Source organism: Pezoporus flaviventris, unplaced genomic scaffold (assembly GCF_033815535.1).
Source record: "Pezoporus flaviventris isolate CSIRO_AGI_PZ_B2104156 unplaced genomic scaffold, CSIRO_AGI_Pfla_v1 ptg000050l, whole genome shotgun sequence".
Lineage (NCBI taxonomy): Eukaryota > Metazoa > Chordata > Aves > Psittaciformes > Psittacidae > Pezoporus > Pezoporus flaviventris.
Genome location: NW_026892598.1, coordinates 3034355 through 3051917, shown reverse-complemented (window position 1 = coordinate 3051917; position 17563 = coordinate 3034355). Strand labels below are relative to the sequence as shown.

Below are 17563 nucleotides of genomic sequence, written 5' to 3'. Positions count from 1 at the left end.
AGTAGATATGTCTTAAGGTACTTTAAATCTTTTGTATGTACACTTTGATACACTTTCTTATTGAGAATAAATCCCAGTACTCAAGCCCCAAATAATCTTTCATATGGCAAATAAAGCTCCAGTTTCAGTTCAGCTATAAAAGCTAAAATATGTTACCTATCCTTACAGACACAGTAGGCCACAGCACAGCATATGGTCTATTACAGCTACTGAGGTTTTTAATTATTACTTAGAAGGGCAGAGCAAACAGTTCAAAGCTACTTCCAGCTGAGCATCTGCTGCCTCTTGCATCTCTGACAGAAAATGTGCAAAATGCATGGTCCAACCAGATCAAGTGGTGTATACACATCAACTTAAGCCATAACTGTGCTGCAAGCATTGCTGCCCCATAGCTACTGCAAATTTTTCTGTTGCATAGTGATAAAAGTCCCTTCTCACACAGAAAACTAGTTAGCATCTTTTAGGAAATACAGAGGGAACCAAATAAGTATTTAGTGAATCTTAAACCAGCAAAACAAAGCAGCTGTCCTAGGATATACTCCACAGGAAAGTCAAAAGGTTAGGATAATCCTGGCATTAAATGAACACCAAACCATAGTGATAAGTATCATGCTTTACAGCAACTGTACCCTAGCAACAGAAGCAACTTTTATCTAGGACCCTTATTCAACTTCTTGAAGCACAAACCTTTTTCTCCTCCACTCTTCAGTTTCCCCAGTCATCTGTCTCCCATCACAAAAGCAGCAGCTCTCAGAACATGCAGTGCTGGGGCTTTGTAGGGATTGTGAAAAGGAACACAAGGAACAAGCCTGGTAACTAAGAGTGTTATGGAAGTCCCTAAAGCACAGGTTTTATGGCAGGGGGATGAGGAATGGCTGGATAAGAACAGAGATAGCTTTTTCTTTAGGATGAGTATGGCAATCTGGGGAAGGAAAAAAGTGCGTGAGATACAGGATGTTCAAATCATTAGTCCTAGTAGGGTACTGAGCTGGAGACACAGCACTTGGGGGATGCTAGAGTGTGGGAAGGTGTGTATGTCTGTGGGTAGCAAACAGGAATGAGCCACTACTGCACAAGAAACTGAAATGTCCAAGAAATTGCCATAACAATTTAGTCTTCATGCAGGTTGCACTGGATTACAAAGGAATCTTTTTCCTCAAATGGCATAAGAAAAGCAACATCTTGTCATTGACTGAATAGTGTTATACAGGCACAGAAAAGGATGAGGCTTACCTCTTTGTGATTCCAGTACATGCAAACAAATTCACTTCTGTAGAGACACGGTGGCACAGGTTCACAGTAAATTAGATCTTTTATTGCTTCGAAGCAGAAACAAATACATAATTTATGTGCATTTATATATGTAGGCATAATAAACACAAACCTCAGGAGAAAAGCATAAACCACTATCTCTTTTTAAAAGTTTTGGTTTTAATTAAATTTCAAAAAAAAAAGCAGGTATGTTATAGAAAATAATGCAGCATAAGCAGTTTTTGATCTAATGTAACAGTTGAGAAGAAAACCCTTGGTCTTAAACTAATTTTTGCCCCTTTTGAAATCAGTGTAAAAGTTTTCTTTTTATTTCAAGAGAATCTAATATAACACTAATTTCTTGGTACTATGGTAACATCATCTTCCAGCTGGAATTCCAATAGCATTATAAGGCAATGAAAGTAAAATCTTGAAGAGAAATAAATTTATGCTTGCCCTGAGCATCTCTTCAATTTTAATTTGATAGCTTTCTAAACAAAAGGTGTAGTGTGGTTCTGCTCTTATTTTTAAAGATTTCTAGCTTTGTCTTTTTCTTAAACTTTGCCTTGTGGATTATGAATATAGGAAGACTTAACAATTCCCAGCCTTTATGAACATTTAAAATGTGTTTGTGCATTCAAACAACTGATTTCCATACCTAACGATTCTGTGATTCTATTCTATAACTATTCTATGATCCATGTCACCAGTTCCCCAAAGAATGACATAGTGGCATGTGGAAGGGAGATTTCATTTTGGTAGCAATATTTGGAAGAGCAAAGTGGATAAGGACAAGGGACCAAACATTCGAAGCAAACAAATTCCTTTCTTTCTAATCAATATCTTGCTAAAACTGGTGAATTTCACACATTAATCTTTTAGTAAGTAAAAAATGAAACAGACTGATCACTACAGCAAAAAATAAAATTGCAAATTCAACTCATTCTAATGCTGTTGCTTACAAAAAAACTGCTACTTCATCACACACAACTTCCGTCAAGAGTTTGGACTTTGAAGTACACATGTATTTGAGGTAGTGTATTTAGAGGTAAATTCTGAATACGAAAGACCTGAAAACAAACTTTATAAACAATTCCTCCCACACTGTGTATATTTTTAAAGCCACTTAAGTTCCACCAAAAATGTAAAAAAAAAATAAATTCTGTGTTTAATAGCTTTGAACAAATCTGAAATTGAACTTCACGTGACTGTGTTGCAGCTACACGATCACTATGTTATAGCTCAGATGAGACAAAAAACTTAAAACAATAAAATGCCTGGAGGTTTGCAATGAATTGCTTTTCATTTCTTCAGCAACTGCTGCAAAGTGACTGATCTAGTATTGTACAACACAGGAAATTAGCAGCTAAAATCTTCCATGCATCCAGCATTACATCCTACAAATCTTGTTAACCACAGGAGCAAAATTAGAAGAACAAGAGGAATCAACAAAACTAAGAAGTGCTTAATGTAAGCCATGTGGAATTTGTTCTTTAGTGAAAAACATGAAAACTGTGCACTGCATGCACAGGACAATTATTTCTCTGATCCTGTAATTCTAAGGCATTTTGCAGATGTCTGTGAATCTCAGGTTGTAATACAAATTTCTTTCTGTTCTCCATAATATAAACTCACATTTTATGAAAAGACACATTTAGTGTTCTGTTCAGAAAAGTAATCTTCACAATGTAGATCGAAAGATACACTACTGTTCCAGATGAATCTAAAATACGGTAAATTAAATTAACATATACAACATTAAATGTGAATATAGTCCATATATGTAAATATTGCATTAACAATAAAGCCTAACTGATACCCTTGTTTCCTTAAAGAATGCTTGGACCATATTCCAGAGCACAGGGGAAGCAGACTCCCAGTCCAGCATGAGCCATGCCAAGCCCAGAACTGGAGGCAGTGCCATACACAAGGCTGTGCATACAAGTGGCACAAGACTGCAACTTCAGACTCGCAGCTATCAAGGAGATTGCTGTGCTGTGCTTTGCTACAGGAATAAACATGCCCTTTCTCTGTTCCAATGTGAACAAAAGTGCATCTACACTGTCATTAATCATATGAGACTGTTTTGCTTCAGATTTGTCAAAACTAATTCACATTTGTGAACTTAGCAACAGATACAGGATTTATCTACACTGGGAGAAAAAGGTTATATAAACTTTGCTAACATAACCAGATTAAATTGTTAATCCATGCCTAAGCAAAAGGTCATTATTAGCTCAGAGTTAACTAAAACTTCGTAGCTAATCTCCAACCTAATTTTGCCCTCTGTTGTTAATTGCAGAAATGCTTTCAGTTAATATATTGGTAAGCTGTGCTTACATCCCCCACTTCTGTAGTTTCTTGCCTTGCAACTCATATATTAAAAACAAACTATCTTTTTCTAAGACTAATTAGTGCCCAATTAGATCTATGTTGTTACCTAGAGTGGAAACAACAGTGAAGACAAACATTAAGTATTTTAATCTGTTTCATGAAGGATGCTTTTAAGAACATGAACAAAGGAACACCAAAACCTTTATTTCACTTTATTTTTTCCTCCAGATCATAAAATATTACTTTACAAAGCTTGTAAAAATACCCTATTCTTCCGCTTCTAGTGATTCCCATTAGAAAGAGGTACAGTTATACCACTGTGAAAACAGAACTAATTAAAGAATACATGAAATTAAAGGATCTGTAATCATATTAGTAGGTTGTATCCAGCCATAATAATTTCTCATTGCATATAGTTCTTACATAGCTCCTTACACTGGGCTGGCTTAATTCCTTTAGGGTATGGGTATGAGGTATCCACGTTCATAAAATGTCCTGTTTTGTGGAAGAGTAGTTTTTGCTCAAGTAAAAGTGAAGTACCTGAGTTATAATTCCAAAAAGCATTTCTCTACATTCACTTTCTTGGTTTTTTTCTAAGTTGGAAATGTTCAGGTTCTGGTAAAAACATATGCAGGCTTAATTTAAAAGTTCAGTCTGAGAGACAAACTAAGCCTGGCTGCATTGTAAATTGTATATAAATTTACAAAAAAGCAATTCTAATAATGTAAGAAATGAAAGTCTCAAAGTTAAAAAGAACTATCCAAATACCATGCCTTATGTTCATCTGAATTAAGCAATATAAGGAATTACAGTTTGAAAACCTACTGTAATTAGATCCTGAAGTTCAGAAATTCAATATATTTCTAAATGCTGAAGCCTTACTATTCCATATTTTTTGTCTTTTTTGTCCTGATAAAAACTTCTTCAAAGTAAATTTATCCAGTCATATTGAGGATCATACTTGACACCCAAGAGATAACATAATTCTAAATTACGCTCAGAGTTTTCTTCTTTTTTATAGGAAATGAAAATGATCTTCTATTTCCTGAACAAAGGCACCTGGCCTACTGTGAACATGAAAAAGCATGTCCATTACTGTTTGTCACATTGGTAGACAAACTCTTGCCTATGAAGGGCCTAAAGTTTTTTTTTATTACAGTACAGTCAACTGTTTGGATCAAATCGAGATTCATATTCATTTGCTAGCTGCAAATGAATCCCACTGTACTGTCGGTACAGTTTTCTTATATTTTAACATTATTCACCAAAAGCTCCATTCTTCTGAGTTTGCGCTTATTCTTTGGCATTGGCTTGTCATATAAGCCATTTCTGAGAAGATGCTCCTTGCTGTGATGGATCTGGGCACCATGCTGAAGCTGGAAAGAGCATAAAGCTTGAAGTGGACGTAGTATAGTCTGCAGAAAGATGAAGGGGTTGGGGGAGACAAAAAACCCAACTTTTTAGTAAGTTCTTTAGATACATCAATTATTCCAGGTTTTGTATTCAAGGACTACTTAAAAATGCTGATAAAATATAATTTGGATTAAAAATACTGGCAAAGTATAACCTTTGGAGACACAAAGGGTACAGCTGAATAAGAGATGTACTAAAAGGAAGCCATATATTAGACATACATCCATCTACCTGCTGTTATTCCTTACTCCTTTCCTTGGACCCACTCAATCCTGACTTCAGCCCCAGCTGCATTACTTTAAGTTACGGCTTTAACTTGACCTTACCAAGGGACTAGAATCAATTACTGTGGCTCAGCTAACAAGCTATAATAAAATAAGTAACAATAAGCTGTTTGTGCTTGCATGAAAATACCTTGAGGCAAGGTTTTGGAAAAAGAAGAGAGGTGCATGATAAAGGCCCTGCTGTCCTGGAGACTGGACTGTATCCCTGCTTCTGCACAGTGATATTACGTAGGACTAATGAAGCCACACAACCCAAATTTATCTCAAGTGGTTCCTAATTGTAATTTCTTCATTTTCTGGTTGCCTGACTCAGTATCACAAGGCCTCGTGTGCAGATGTGTAAAGCAATCCTGCAGTCAGCAGGAGCTGAGTTTCTACCAAGTAAAATGTGACTCTCCCAAGCATAAAGGAAAATCACTTGACTTATATTTGGCATCAAACTATGTTTCCATTTTTAACTTCCATGGCTCTCAACTTCAATTCACTATCTTATATGCTGGGAATAGCACTCACTTAATTCAGAGAGGATATTAAAAAGTGAATAAATGTTTATGAAGCTCTTAGCTATTGCAACATTTATAGAAGCACCCTTCAGCAATTGATAATTTTGTCTTTGACAAAGAGGCTGAGCTAATTCTAAGGGATAGGGATAAAACAGAATACAGGACTGGGAACTGCAGACACTAATGAAACATTCACCCTATATCTGAGTAAGACAGATGTCCTAATGAAGGAAAAATATGCCAACATCATCCTAGCACACCAAATGAAAAAATAAATACACAAAACCCATTTAAATTTCAGTATTTCAAATTTTTCATAACTCTAACTACTACAATAAATAATTACCTTCTTTTAGCATAAAAGCATATGATAGCTGCACTGCCATAAAAGAGACACAAGCTTTTAAAGAAGTTGCTTTATGCAGAGTTCCAGTTTCTGAGCCACAGTTTCTTATGTTCACACACTTTGTCCCAGCCTGGTTCTAAATGCAACTGATTTAATGTTAAGGTGACTCTCTGGTACCACAGAGTATGCCAGGGGTGGCATGCTCTCCACTATGCCAATTGCAGAAGCAATTTTTGACCTGGGAACACTTTTTAAGAGATGGAGGTCAAGTATCAAAATATTCATTATCTGATGGAGAGGGACTGGAGCACCCCAGGTTGGACACTAGAATGTAGTGAATCCATGGATGAGCTTTAAATCTCTTTTCAGAGACCCTTCTGTATTACATACCGGGCACACAATCAGATTGCAGACCTGGGTCTATGGTGTGAAATTACGAGCCTTTTTTAAAAGGCTTATTAAATTGACATTACTTATGTCATCAACAAAAGATTAAGAAGGACATTATCTTAATAACCTCTTCCTTCACAGACTAGTAGGATCACAACTTGCACAGAAAAAGGTAATGTCCAATTAGTATTCTCTGACCTGGGATAAACCTAAACTCCAGAACTGTTCAGTCACAAATTCCTTCAGTGACATGTAAGAGTTGTAAGCTGGCTGGAAAGAAGACATAACCCAGTGGGTTGCATTTGACAGTCACAGGAGTGCAGGAGGTCAGCAGGACAGGTTTACAAAAGCATTTTATCTTTGAGCTGGCTGTGAGGGGTTATTCAGATCATCTCTGCTGTCTAGTTTTTGCCGAAAACAACTTACCACTTTCCATGCATTAATAATCTCAATTCCCTCTCTCAAAGTCCATCAGACTTTGGGTTTTTCAGAGTCAAAGATCACCTTACTGTGCTTTGACTTCAGAGAATCACTGAAAAATAAGGAAATATTCTGACACCAACATGTTACAAATTATCATAGAACCACAGAATGGTTTGAGTTGGAAAGGGCATTAAAATCACCTAGTTCCAACCCCCTGCCATGGACAAGAACACCTTCCCCTAGACCAGGTTGCTCAAAGCCACGCCCAACCTGGCCTTGAATACTTCCGGGGATGGGGCATCCACAAATTCTCTAGGCAACCTGTTCCAGTGTCTCACCACTCGCATAGTAAAGAATGTCTTCCTTATATCTAATCTAAATCTATCTTCTTTCATGTTAAATCCATTCCCCCTTGTCCTGTCACTACATGCACTTGTATAAAATGTTGCTACCCAGATTTTTCATAGGCCCCCTTTAGGGACTGGAAGACTGCTATATTGTCTCCAAGAACCACTTCTTCTTCAGCTTAACAACCCCAGCTCTTTCAGCCTGTCTTCACACGAGAGGTGTTCCAGCCTTCTGAGCATCTTTGTGGCACTCCTCTGGACTTGCTCCAACAGGTCTATGCCCTTTTTTATGTTGGGGCCCCCTGAGCTGGAAGTGGTACTCCAGGTGGTGTCTCATGAGGGTGGAGTAGAGAGGGAGAATCAGCTTTCCCTCCTTTTGATGCAGCCCAGCATAAGGCTGGCTTTCTAGGCTGCAAGCACCCACTGACAGCTTATGTTTTGCTTCTCACCAACCAACATTTCCAAATGCTTCTCCTCAGAGCTCTTCATCTGTTCTCTGCCCAGCCAGTAGTTGTGTTTGGGACTGCCCCAAACCGGATGCAGGGGCTTGCACTTGGCCTTGAACTTCATGAGGTTTGCACTGGCCCACTTCTCAGGCCTGTTGAGGCTCTTCTGGAGAACATCCCTTCCCTCCAGCATGTCGACCGCACCACACAGCTTGGTGTTGCTGAAAAACTTGCTGAGGGTGCATCAATCCCAGCGCCCATCTTGACAAGAAAAATGTTGAACAGCACCAGTACCAAAACCAACCCCTGAGGAACACCACTTGTCACTGATATCAAGTAACATCAAGCTGCTGATGTGGTCAATGGCTCCAAGTTATCTGGACATCAAGCCACTGACCACAACTCTTTGAGTGTGACCATCCAGCCAATTCCTTATCCACCAAGCAGTCCAACCACATGTCTACAATTTACAGACAAGCATGTCATGCAGGACAGTGTCACATGCCTTCCATAAGTCCAGGCGGATGATGTCAGTTGCTCTTATCCACAAGTGAAGTGGCCTCATTGTAGAAGGCCACCAAATTTCTCAGGCATGATTTGCCCCTAGTGAAGCCATATTGGCTGTCATCAGTCATGCCTTTATTATTCATGTGCCTTAGCACAGTTTCCAGGAGGATCTGCTCGGACACCAAGGTGAGACTGATAGGCCTGCAGCTCACTTTTTCCCTGTTATAAAATATGCATTATATTTCCCCTTTTCCAGTCAGCAGGAACTTCACCGGACTGCCACAACTTCTCAGATATAATGATTACTGGCTTAGCCACTTCATCTGCCTTCAATCTGAGAGCAATATTGAATAAAGAATAGAAAAACTATAGAGACTTTTGGAATACAAGAAAAATTACACATTAATCTGAAAATACTAGAGTTAATAAATAACGTAAGAAAACCAGTTTCTATTGATACATTCTTGTTTGAGTTGCTATGCAATAAAACCATTACAATGCTGTTAAGATTTTAATTGTCAAATGTGACATTAACAGGTAAGTACCTTCACTGCCCCTCTGCTATCCAATAAAGAAAAACGCAGGCGTTTACAGTTACATACCTCTTGTATATTCTTATTTTTTTCCATGATTGTAAGAGCAACAGCTGCACATTCAAGTGTAGACAGACAGGTGTTTGTTGGCTGTGTACGAATTACATATTGACTTGAAATGTTGGTTTTTATCTGCACCTGAAAAATAGCAAACTCTACTAAAATAAACAGGTCAGTATACCAAACAAGATACTTCTTCCCTACAGTAAGCAAAACACAGTCCCTTCCACTCCGTGTTCAGTTGCTTTCTCTCCTTTTTGCTGTTTTGTCGCCCAGTAGCCAATGACCTTATGCTACTTAGTTTAATACCATAATACCCATGAATTGCCCTAAGAGAAAAGAACTGCGCATTTGTTACTGTACAAACATGAAAATAAAAAATAATTGTTTGTTAGAGAAAGACTGAGTGAATTTTTAGCAACCAATTTCAGTTGCCACAGATACATAACAAAAATAAAATTAGTCATCTATGCTTGTTTTATTGCACTCTAAACACACATATGATCCAAGTACAATGGACAATGACTGTCTAGTCACTGACACTATTTACCTTGGTTAAATACTGGTCAAGTTCTGAGTGAAAGACTTTTAGAAACTACACTTATTCACACGATGTACTAGCTCACTGATTAGAATTATTTGCTTACCTAAATCGTGTTTGAATATTATTTACAGGCTCTTCCTCAAATGATAACCACTCTGTAAGCCACAAGTTAAAGGCTTTTAGGGAAAAGAAATTGAGTACACCCACTACACTGCCTGTTTCATCAGCTCCAAAAGCTTTTACTGAATTTATAAACAGCAGTTGAAGCAAAGAATTTACATTATTAAACTTTGTATGAAAATTTAGGTATTATTCATTTATTCCTAAAATTTGCATCTCCACATATGTTTCAATATAATCCAAACAAGTTAATGTCTTAGCAACATTGTGACCATTCTTAACCAAAAATTAGCAGTTTCTTCTCAAAAAAAAATATAGTACAGTACAAAAAAACCCTAAGGAATTATTATAAAAAAGCAAGTCAATTTTCTCTTTTTTTAATCTCATCCCACAAACTCTTATTCTTTCTTCTTCTCGAGAAAATGAGTGACTGTTTCCCATGGCCATTACAATATTGCTCCCATTCTGCTTGCCAGGGAAAACATTTTTCAGTTACTTCACTTCACTATTTTCCCTGTTTACTTTTTCCATTTTGCTTTTATTTATAATGCTTCATTTTCCTTCATCTCTTTCATATGCAGTCACCCACTCTTAAAGGTTCAAGGTATTTTAGCACATCTTACAAAATCCATTTTGCTCCCTCAAGTGAAGATCGATGCCTTTGTTATTTTAAGGCTGCTTACCACAATAATTAACTCCAAAGCACTGTATTTTTTATCAGGTTATATGATTACCAGCTGTTAATTGAACTGAAAAAAAAAACAGTAGTCTCAAAGAACATATAAATGTATCTTTAGAATCACAGAATCATAGAATAGTTAGGGTTAGAAAGGACCTTAAGATCATCAAGTTCCAACCCCCCTGCCATGGGCAGGAACACCTCACACTAAACCATGTCACCCAAGGCTCTGCCCAACCAGGTCTTGAACACCGCCAGGGATGGAGCATTCACAACCTCCCTGGGCAACCCATTCCAGTGCCTCACCACCCTCACAGTAAAGAACTTCATCCTTATATCCAATCTAAACTTCCCCTGTTTAAGTTTTAACCCGCTATCCCTTGTCCTATCACTAGAGTCCCTAATGAAGAGTCCCTCTCCAGCATCCTTGTAGGCCCCCTTCAGATACTGGAAGGCTGCTATGAGGTCTCCATGCTGCCTTCTCTTCTCCAGGCCTAACAGCCCCAACTTTCTCAGCCTGTCTTCATACGGGAGGTGCTCCAGTCCCCTGATCATCCCCGTGGCCCTCCTCTGGACTTCTTCCAACAGCTCCATTTCCTTTACATGTTGAGGACACCAGAACTGCACACAATACTCCAGGTGAGGTCTCACAAGAGCAGAGAAGAGGGGCAGGATCACCTCCTTCGACCTGCTGGTCATGCTCCTTTTGATGCAGCCCAGGATACGGTTGGCTTTCTGGGCTGCAAGCGCACACTGAATCCTGCTCATGTTCAGTTTCTCATCAACCAGCACTGCCAAGTCCTTCTCTGCACAGGGCTGCTCTGAATCTCTTCTCTGCCCAGCCTGCAGCTGTGCCTGTGATTGCTCTGACCCAGGTGTAGGACCTTGCACTTGTCATGGTTAAACTTCATGAGGTTGGCATCAGCACACCTCACAAGCATGTCGAGGTCCCTCTGGATGGCATTCCTTCCCTCCAGGGTTATCTACCGAACCACACAGCTTGGTGTCACTGGCAAACTTGCTGAGGGCGCACTCAATCCCACTGTCCATGTCACCAACAAAGATGTTGAACAAGACCGGTCCCAACACCGATCCCTCAGGGACACCGCTCGTTACTGGTCTCCAGCTGGACATTGAGCCACTGACCACAACTCTTTGCATGCAGCCATCCAGCCAGTTCTTTATCCAGCAGGTGGTCCAATCATCAAATTGACATCTTGCCAATTTAGAGACATGGATTTTGTGTTGAACACTTTGCATAAGTCCAGGTAGATGACATCAGCTGCTCTACCCCTGTCCATCAGTTCTGTAGCCCCATCACAGAAGGCCACCAAATCGGTCAGGCAGGATTTCCCCTTAGTGAAGCCATGCTGGCTGTCACCAAGCACCTTGTTGTTTTTCATGTGCCTTAGCATGCCTTCCAGGAGAATCTGCTCCAAGATTTTGCTAGGCACAGAGGTGAGACTGACTGGTCTGTAATTCCCCGGGTGATCCATTTTCCCCTTCTTGAAAATGGGGGTTATATTAGCCTTTTTCCAGTTGTCAGGAACTTTAGCTGACTGCCATGATTTTTCAAATATGATGGACAGTGTTTTAGCAAATTCATTTGCCAGCTCCTTCAGGACCCACAGATGGATTTCATCAGGCCCCATGGACTTGTGCATGTTCAGGTTCTTAAGATGATCTCGATCCTCTCCTACAGTGGGCCCAAGGTCTTCATTCTCACAGTCCCTTCATCTGCCTTCCAAGACTTGGGTGGTGTGCCCAGAGCCTTTGGCAGTGAAGACTGAGGCAAAGAAGTCATTAAGAACCTCAGTTTTCTCCAAATCCAGGGTAGCCAGTTCTCCTGATAGCTTCCAGAGAGGGCCCATGCTGTCCCTAGTCTGTCTTTTATTTGCAATGTACCTGTAGAATCCGTTCCTGTTATCTTTCATATCCCTAGACAAGCTTAATTTTAACTGGGCCTTGGCTTCCCAAACCTGGTCCCTAGCTTCCCAGACAGCATCCCTGTATTCTTCCCAGGCCACCTGTCCTTGCTTCCACCTTTTATAAGCCTCTTTTTTTCCCCTCTAAGTTTCCTCAGCAGCTCCTTATCTATCCATGGAGGTCTCCTGGCCCTCCTGCTGCACTTCCTTCTAGTCAGGATGCAACATTCCTGAGCTTGGTATTCAGACACCTGAATACCAACCAACAGTCCTGCACCCCCCTGCCCTCTAGGGCTATATCCCATGGAACCTTACTAAGCAGGTTTTTGAAGAGGCCGAAGTCTGCTCTCTTGAAGTCCAGGGCAGTGAGCTTGCTGCACGCTCTTCTCACTGTCCTGAGGATCTGGAACTCGAACATCTCATGTTTGCTACAACCAAGGCTGCCCTGGAGCATCGCATTTCCAACCAGCCCCTCCCTGTTGGTGAGCACGAGGTCAAGCATGGCACCTCTCCTTGTCAGCTCCTCTATTACTTGCAGGAGGAAGTTGCCTTGCACACAATTGAGGAACCTCCTGGACTGCTTGTGCCGGGCTGTACTGTCCCTCCAACAGATATCAGGATGGCTGAAGTCCCGCACGAGGACAACGACCTGAGAGCATGAGGCTGTTCCTATCTGTCTATAGAGCACTTCATCCATAGGGTCCTCTTCATCAGGCAGTTTGTAACACATCCCCACAATAATATCCCACATCACTGTTCTCCCTTTAACTCTGACCCACAAAGTCTCTGTTCACTGCTCACCTGTCCCCAGACAGAGTTCCATACTCTCCAGCCTATCCCTAACATAAGGACAACTCCCCCTCCCCTTCTGCTGGGCCTGTTTCTTCTGAAGAGCCTGTAACCTTCCATTCCAACACTCCAGTCATAGGCACCATCCCACCATGTTTCTGTGACACCTATTATATCATATCCCCGTAGACAAGCACACATCTCTAATTCCTCTTGTTTGTTCCCCATACTATGGGTGTTTGTATAGAGGCATCTGAGCCGAGCTCCAAATGAAGCCGGCTCATTGGCTGCAGCGGCTGAAATATCTCTACATTGCTCCAAACATTTATTATAGGTGCTGGCAACTGACTGGGTGTGTTGGGATGGAATGATGCCCCCCACCCCCATCACATCTAGTTTAAAGCTTTCTTGACCAGCCTGGCAAGCCTCCTACCAAAACCGCTCTTCCCCTTTAGACCAGCTCCACTAGCCTCCAGTAGACCTGCCCTCCCAAATTGAGTCACATGTTCTAGATACCCAACCCCCTGACTATGGCACCACTCTTCTAACCATTTATTAACCTGCCAAATCCACCTGGCCTTTTTAAGGTCCTTCCCTTTAACCTAAAGAATTGATGAAAAGACAATCTGAGCTCCTAACCATGTCTCCCGGGGCTCTGTAGCCCTTCGTAATGTTCTCTGGGCTACTGTTACCTATATCACTATCACCCACATGGATGACTATGGGTAACAGTCAGAGGGACTTCCTAGACCAGACAGCCTCGATGCAACATCCCTGATCTGAGCCTTTAGTAGGCAACACACCTTCCTTGAGACCGGGTCAGGCTGACAGGTGGGTGCCTCTGTGCCTTTCAAAGTAGAGCCCCCTACTACTGTGACCCATTGCTTTTTCCTGGCAGCACTATTAGCGATCTTCTTTACCGGTGCATCAGCCGGTTGTTCATGTGCTGGTGTGTGTTTCCTCATTACCCCCCTGCAGAACTGCGAAGCGGTTCTGGGTGGGCACATGAGATTTAGGAGGAAGCCCCTTGCTTTTAATTGTTCTCTTCCTCCTTTTTTTTGTTGTCTTTTTTGTTAACTAGTTCCCAGCTTCCTGGGTTAGCGGCCTCCTTCTTTCCTCCATGAGCTACAATGGACAGTTTGGGCGCGGAGTAAGCAGTCCTGCTTCCTCTCAGCCTCCCTGACATCTTTTTAGCCTATTGACAGTGTCCCACAGCTCAGCCCCTGCTGCAGGAGGGCCTCCAACAGGGTGCAATGAGTGCAGCCCTGCCCATTGTGCACCGCCTCAAGAGAACAGTGCAGGCACTCTCGACACCCCGAGCTCTGCCCTGCAGCCTCCCGTCTCATCGGCTCTGTCTGGGCGCCTACACTGACCACCGCTGGCCACCAGAGATCCTGGTCATGAGGTGAGTGCTCACCATCCCACTCACTTGCACACTCACCTGCCCACTCACCCTGCCTGCGCAAACTGCAGCACAAACTTCTTGAACATACTTACTATTCTTAGATATTTGAAAGTAATGGTTACAGGTATTAATGGTACTGCAAATTCAGTGGTCATCTCCACTTAAAACTCATTTTTATTTTCTGCATCTACTCAGCATATTTCTGCAAATGAATTGGCACAACGTCTGACAAATTACTCAGTGAATGCCTATTACTTACTATAAAATCAAACCTGATATTAAATATTGAAAGCCAAGGTAGTTGAAAAAGTTGATTTGTCTGCAAACTCAGGGTCTTTAGTTTCTAGCTCTGTATGCTGACTGTCTAAAAAAAAAGTAAATTTATACCTAGCATCTCATTAGCAGATTATACTTGCTATTACACTCTACTGGAAGACCATCATAAGATCTTTAATTTATAGGAATACTGTAGAATCTTTATCTATTGTATGAAAGATATTAATAGTTATTGGATATTCAACGGCAAATTTAGCCCATCTTCTATGGAATAGATCCAGGGCAGATTTAAGAATGAAGCTAGTGGATACATAATAAGATTTATCATACCTTCTTCAATTTGGTATTGAAAAATCAAAAGAGAATAAATTTATTTAGGAAAGAAAATGTAGAATTTGGACATCTGTGTATGCAATGAAACGCAAAAGAAAATTAAATTGAAATAAATATTTGTATTTGTTGTTCCTCAAGGTTTGCTTTGTTTTTATGCTCCCTTTACTGGTACCAGATATGGATCTCCATCATGATAGAGTAGGAAAGCTAGTTATTTCAAGAATACAGAGACCTATGGTTTTAGTCCCTACTTAGAAATTCCTGTCGAGGTATTAAAACACAGGGTAAACTCTGTTCATGGGTTCTTCAGCGAGTATCCTGAACAGCAGAGAAGGCACATATCCACACTTTTCCTCAACAGCTGGCAGCCACATTCTTGACAGAGTCTCTACAGAAATTGAAAATACCTCATGGACTACCTGTAGGCACACTGGCTTCCCCCTTTTCAGACATGGACAACAGTGTATTAAGGAGGTGGCTGGAAATAGTTCTACCTGTCAGTTTTTGTATTTCATTTATTAGGTCTTATCTTTACAAACTTTTAAGATCATCAGCATTCCAAAGAAAAGGGAAATTACTCATGATTTCAAGACAGCCTCCATGGAAGAGAAGCTGCCTGCACACCACCTTACACTGTGGAGCCAAAAAGTCTAAGTATAGCTCTCAGAACAGCTGACAATATACAAAACACCAACTCTATTTCTAAGAGCAACAGCAGCAGCAACCAAATTTGTTACTTCCTGGGAAGACTGAGAGAGTATGGAAACAAGTGGTCCCCATCCATTTTTCCAAAAAATTACATATTCACTGGCGTGAGGTGAAAATACCATAGACAGCACAGTGATGGTGATCAGAGGTTGAACACCTGACCAGGTCAACTCCCTGCCAATTTGTCTCTTTGGCTTCTTTCAACAAGCACACATTTACCCTATTCTTGACTCCAGAGTGGCATAGTATGTAAACAGTGATCTTTAGTCACCTGAAACACAGTCAGGGTACCCTTTGTCTATCACAAATTGTACAGACTCACCAAATGACTGTCTATCAGAAGCTAATACACTCACTGGAAAACACAAAATGAGGAGCACCAACAATTTAGAGCATATACTGAATGGTAAGATAAAGCCAAAACAATATAGAAACCTAGATGAACTAATATACCTAATATGTATTTCAGACACGGGAAGAATTTCAGACGTCTCCTTGAAAAAAAAAAAAAAAGCCTAGATATAAGAAATATTTACTGTTCTCAAACATCACTGGGTAGGGAAATGACCTCCCTCATTTTCAGCCAGCAGATCTAAAACTTGCCTTGCCTTTGTGGAGTCAACAGTTTCAGGTATTGCATCAGCCTCATGAAAACTGCTGCACTACCTAGATGAATAAATTGTCTGTTACCTGCTTATCTTAAATCCTGCTGAACAAGCTTAATTACAAGTTACAGAACTGTTCCTCCTCAGTTCATGTAAACAAAATCTGATCATTTACCATTTAAACTTCAAAAACTCAGAATAAGTACCTACAAATACCCTATTTAAGTGCATTTCAAAACAACAATCATGATGTTTCATAGCCACTTCTCCATAAAATGATAAGTATATAAGGATACTATGATACAATAATTTTCTTTTTTTCTCTTTAACTGTCAGCTATTTGCAAACGATATGCACATTTAGGAATCAGTTACTCAGCAATGTCAACTTGAAAAAAAAAGCAACCTATTTAACACCACTCAGCAAAATAAACAATAGTAATAGACAGAAGATGGAAACTATCACAACTAATTCAAACTAGAGACCAGAATTTAGATAAGCTGAATGAAATTACTGGAATTTAGCCAGGACACTGAAATCAGTGTATCTATTCTCTTTGTAAGTGCAAAGGAGTTTGGGGGCTTAGTTTCCAAGCCATTAGAAGCATGAAGCAACACATACTATCAAGTTTCATTTTTACGTGTAACTCATGGTTTCCAACAGCTTGAATGTCAGCAATTCTCCATAACTGGTACATTAACTTAATAAACACCGTCTCCTCTACTAACAGACACCCTCTTAGCAAATGCTACAGCCTTTGAGCATTTACAAAGGAGTTGAACCACAGTAGAAATACTGCATCTTCAGTATTTCTCAGGGTTTCAGAGTTCTTCCAGGGCCCTCTCTAGGGATGCTCCAGGCAAGGGGCAACCCAGCTGATCCTGTTCAGCTGTTCAGAACTGACAGAAGCAAATGTGTTGCCTTGATGAGGTCAAAGACCAGCTGTTTGAAATTTCAAATATTTAAGTCAGTAAAAACAGGCAACTGATTTACACTTTTAAGTATCAGGACTAAAGCTCCTGCAGAATGCTCTAAGTGCTATCCTCAGTCCTCTCCTTAATGCCACTATCTTTATCCTTTTACCATCTCTGTGCTGATTTCTCCATCATTACTCGTACTAGCTTTACTCTCTAAACAGTATCCACCATTTTGCAAAACTGTACTTGGAAAACAGTGCACAGAAAGTATATTAAGTCAGTACACCTGTCTCACACAAACACACTCAATAGTTCTTTGTTTTGTCTGTCCTGTTTACTGCAATTAGACTACAGGCATCTCAAAACTGGCAGAGGAACAGCATAACCTTCTGTGGCTTCCATGAAAAAAACAAGCATGTACTTTA

The 17563-nt window shown here is 40.4% G+C and overlaps 1 protein-coding gene across 4 annotated transcripts in view; it reads right to left on the bottom strand.

Annotated features, from left to right (window-relative positions):
• Nucleotides 1-3782: 3782 nt before the first annotated feature.
• DTWD2 (DTW domain containing 2) overlaps nt 3783-17563 on the bottom strand; it is an 87939-nt gene continuing 74158 nt past the window's right edge. Inside the window, exons 5-7 of one of the 4 annotated variants that reach the window (XR_009746090.1) lie at nt 8847-8975; nt 6948-7053; nt 4920-5000 (exon numbers count right to left, since the gene is read on the bottom strand). Coding sequence is in view for 2 of the 4 variants with exons in the window: in XM_061468694.1 (XP_061324678.1) it covers nt 4830-5000; nt 8847-8975 (300 nt within the window). In the remaining 2 variants the exon portion in view is untranslated. Of the gene's footprint in view, nt 5001-6947; nt 7054-8846; nt 8976-17563 lie in introns of those variants that run through there. The other 3 variants (XM_061468694.1, XM_061468696.1, XR_009746091.1) reach the window with 3 other exon arrangements.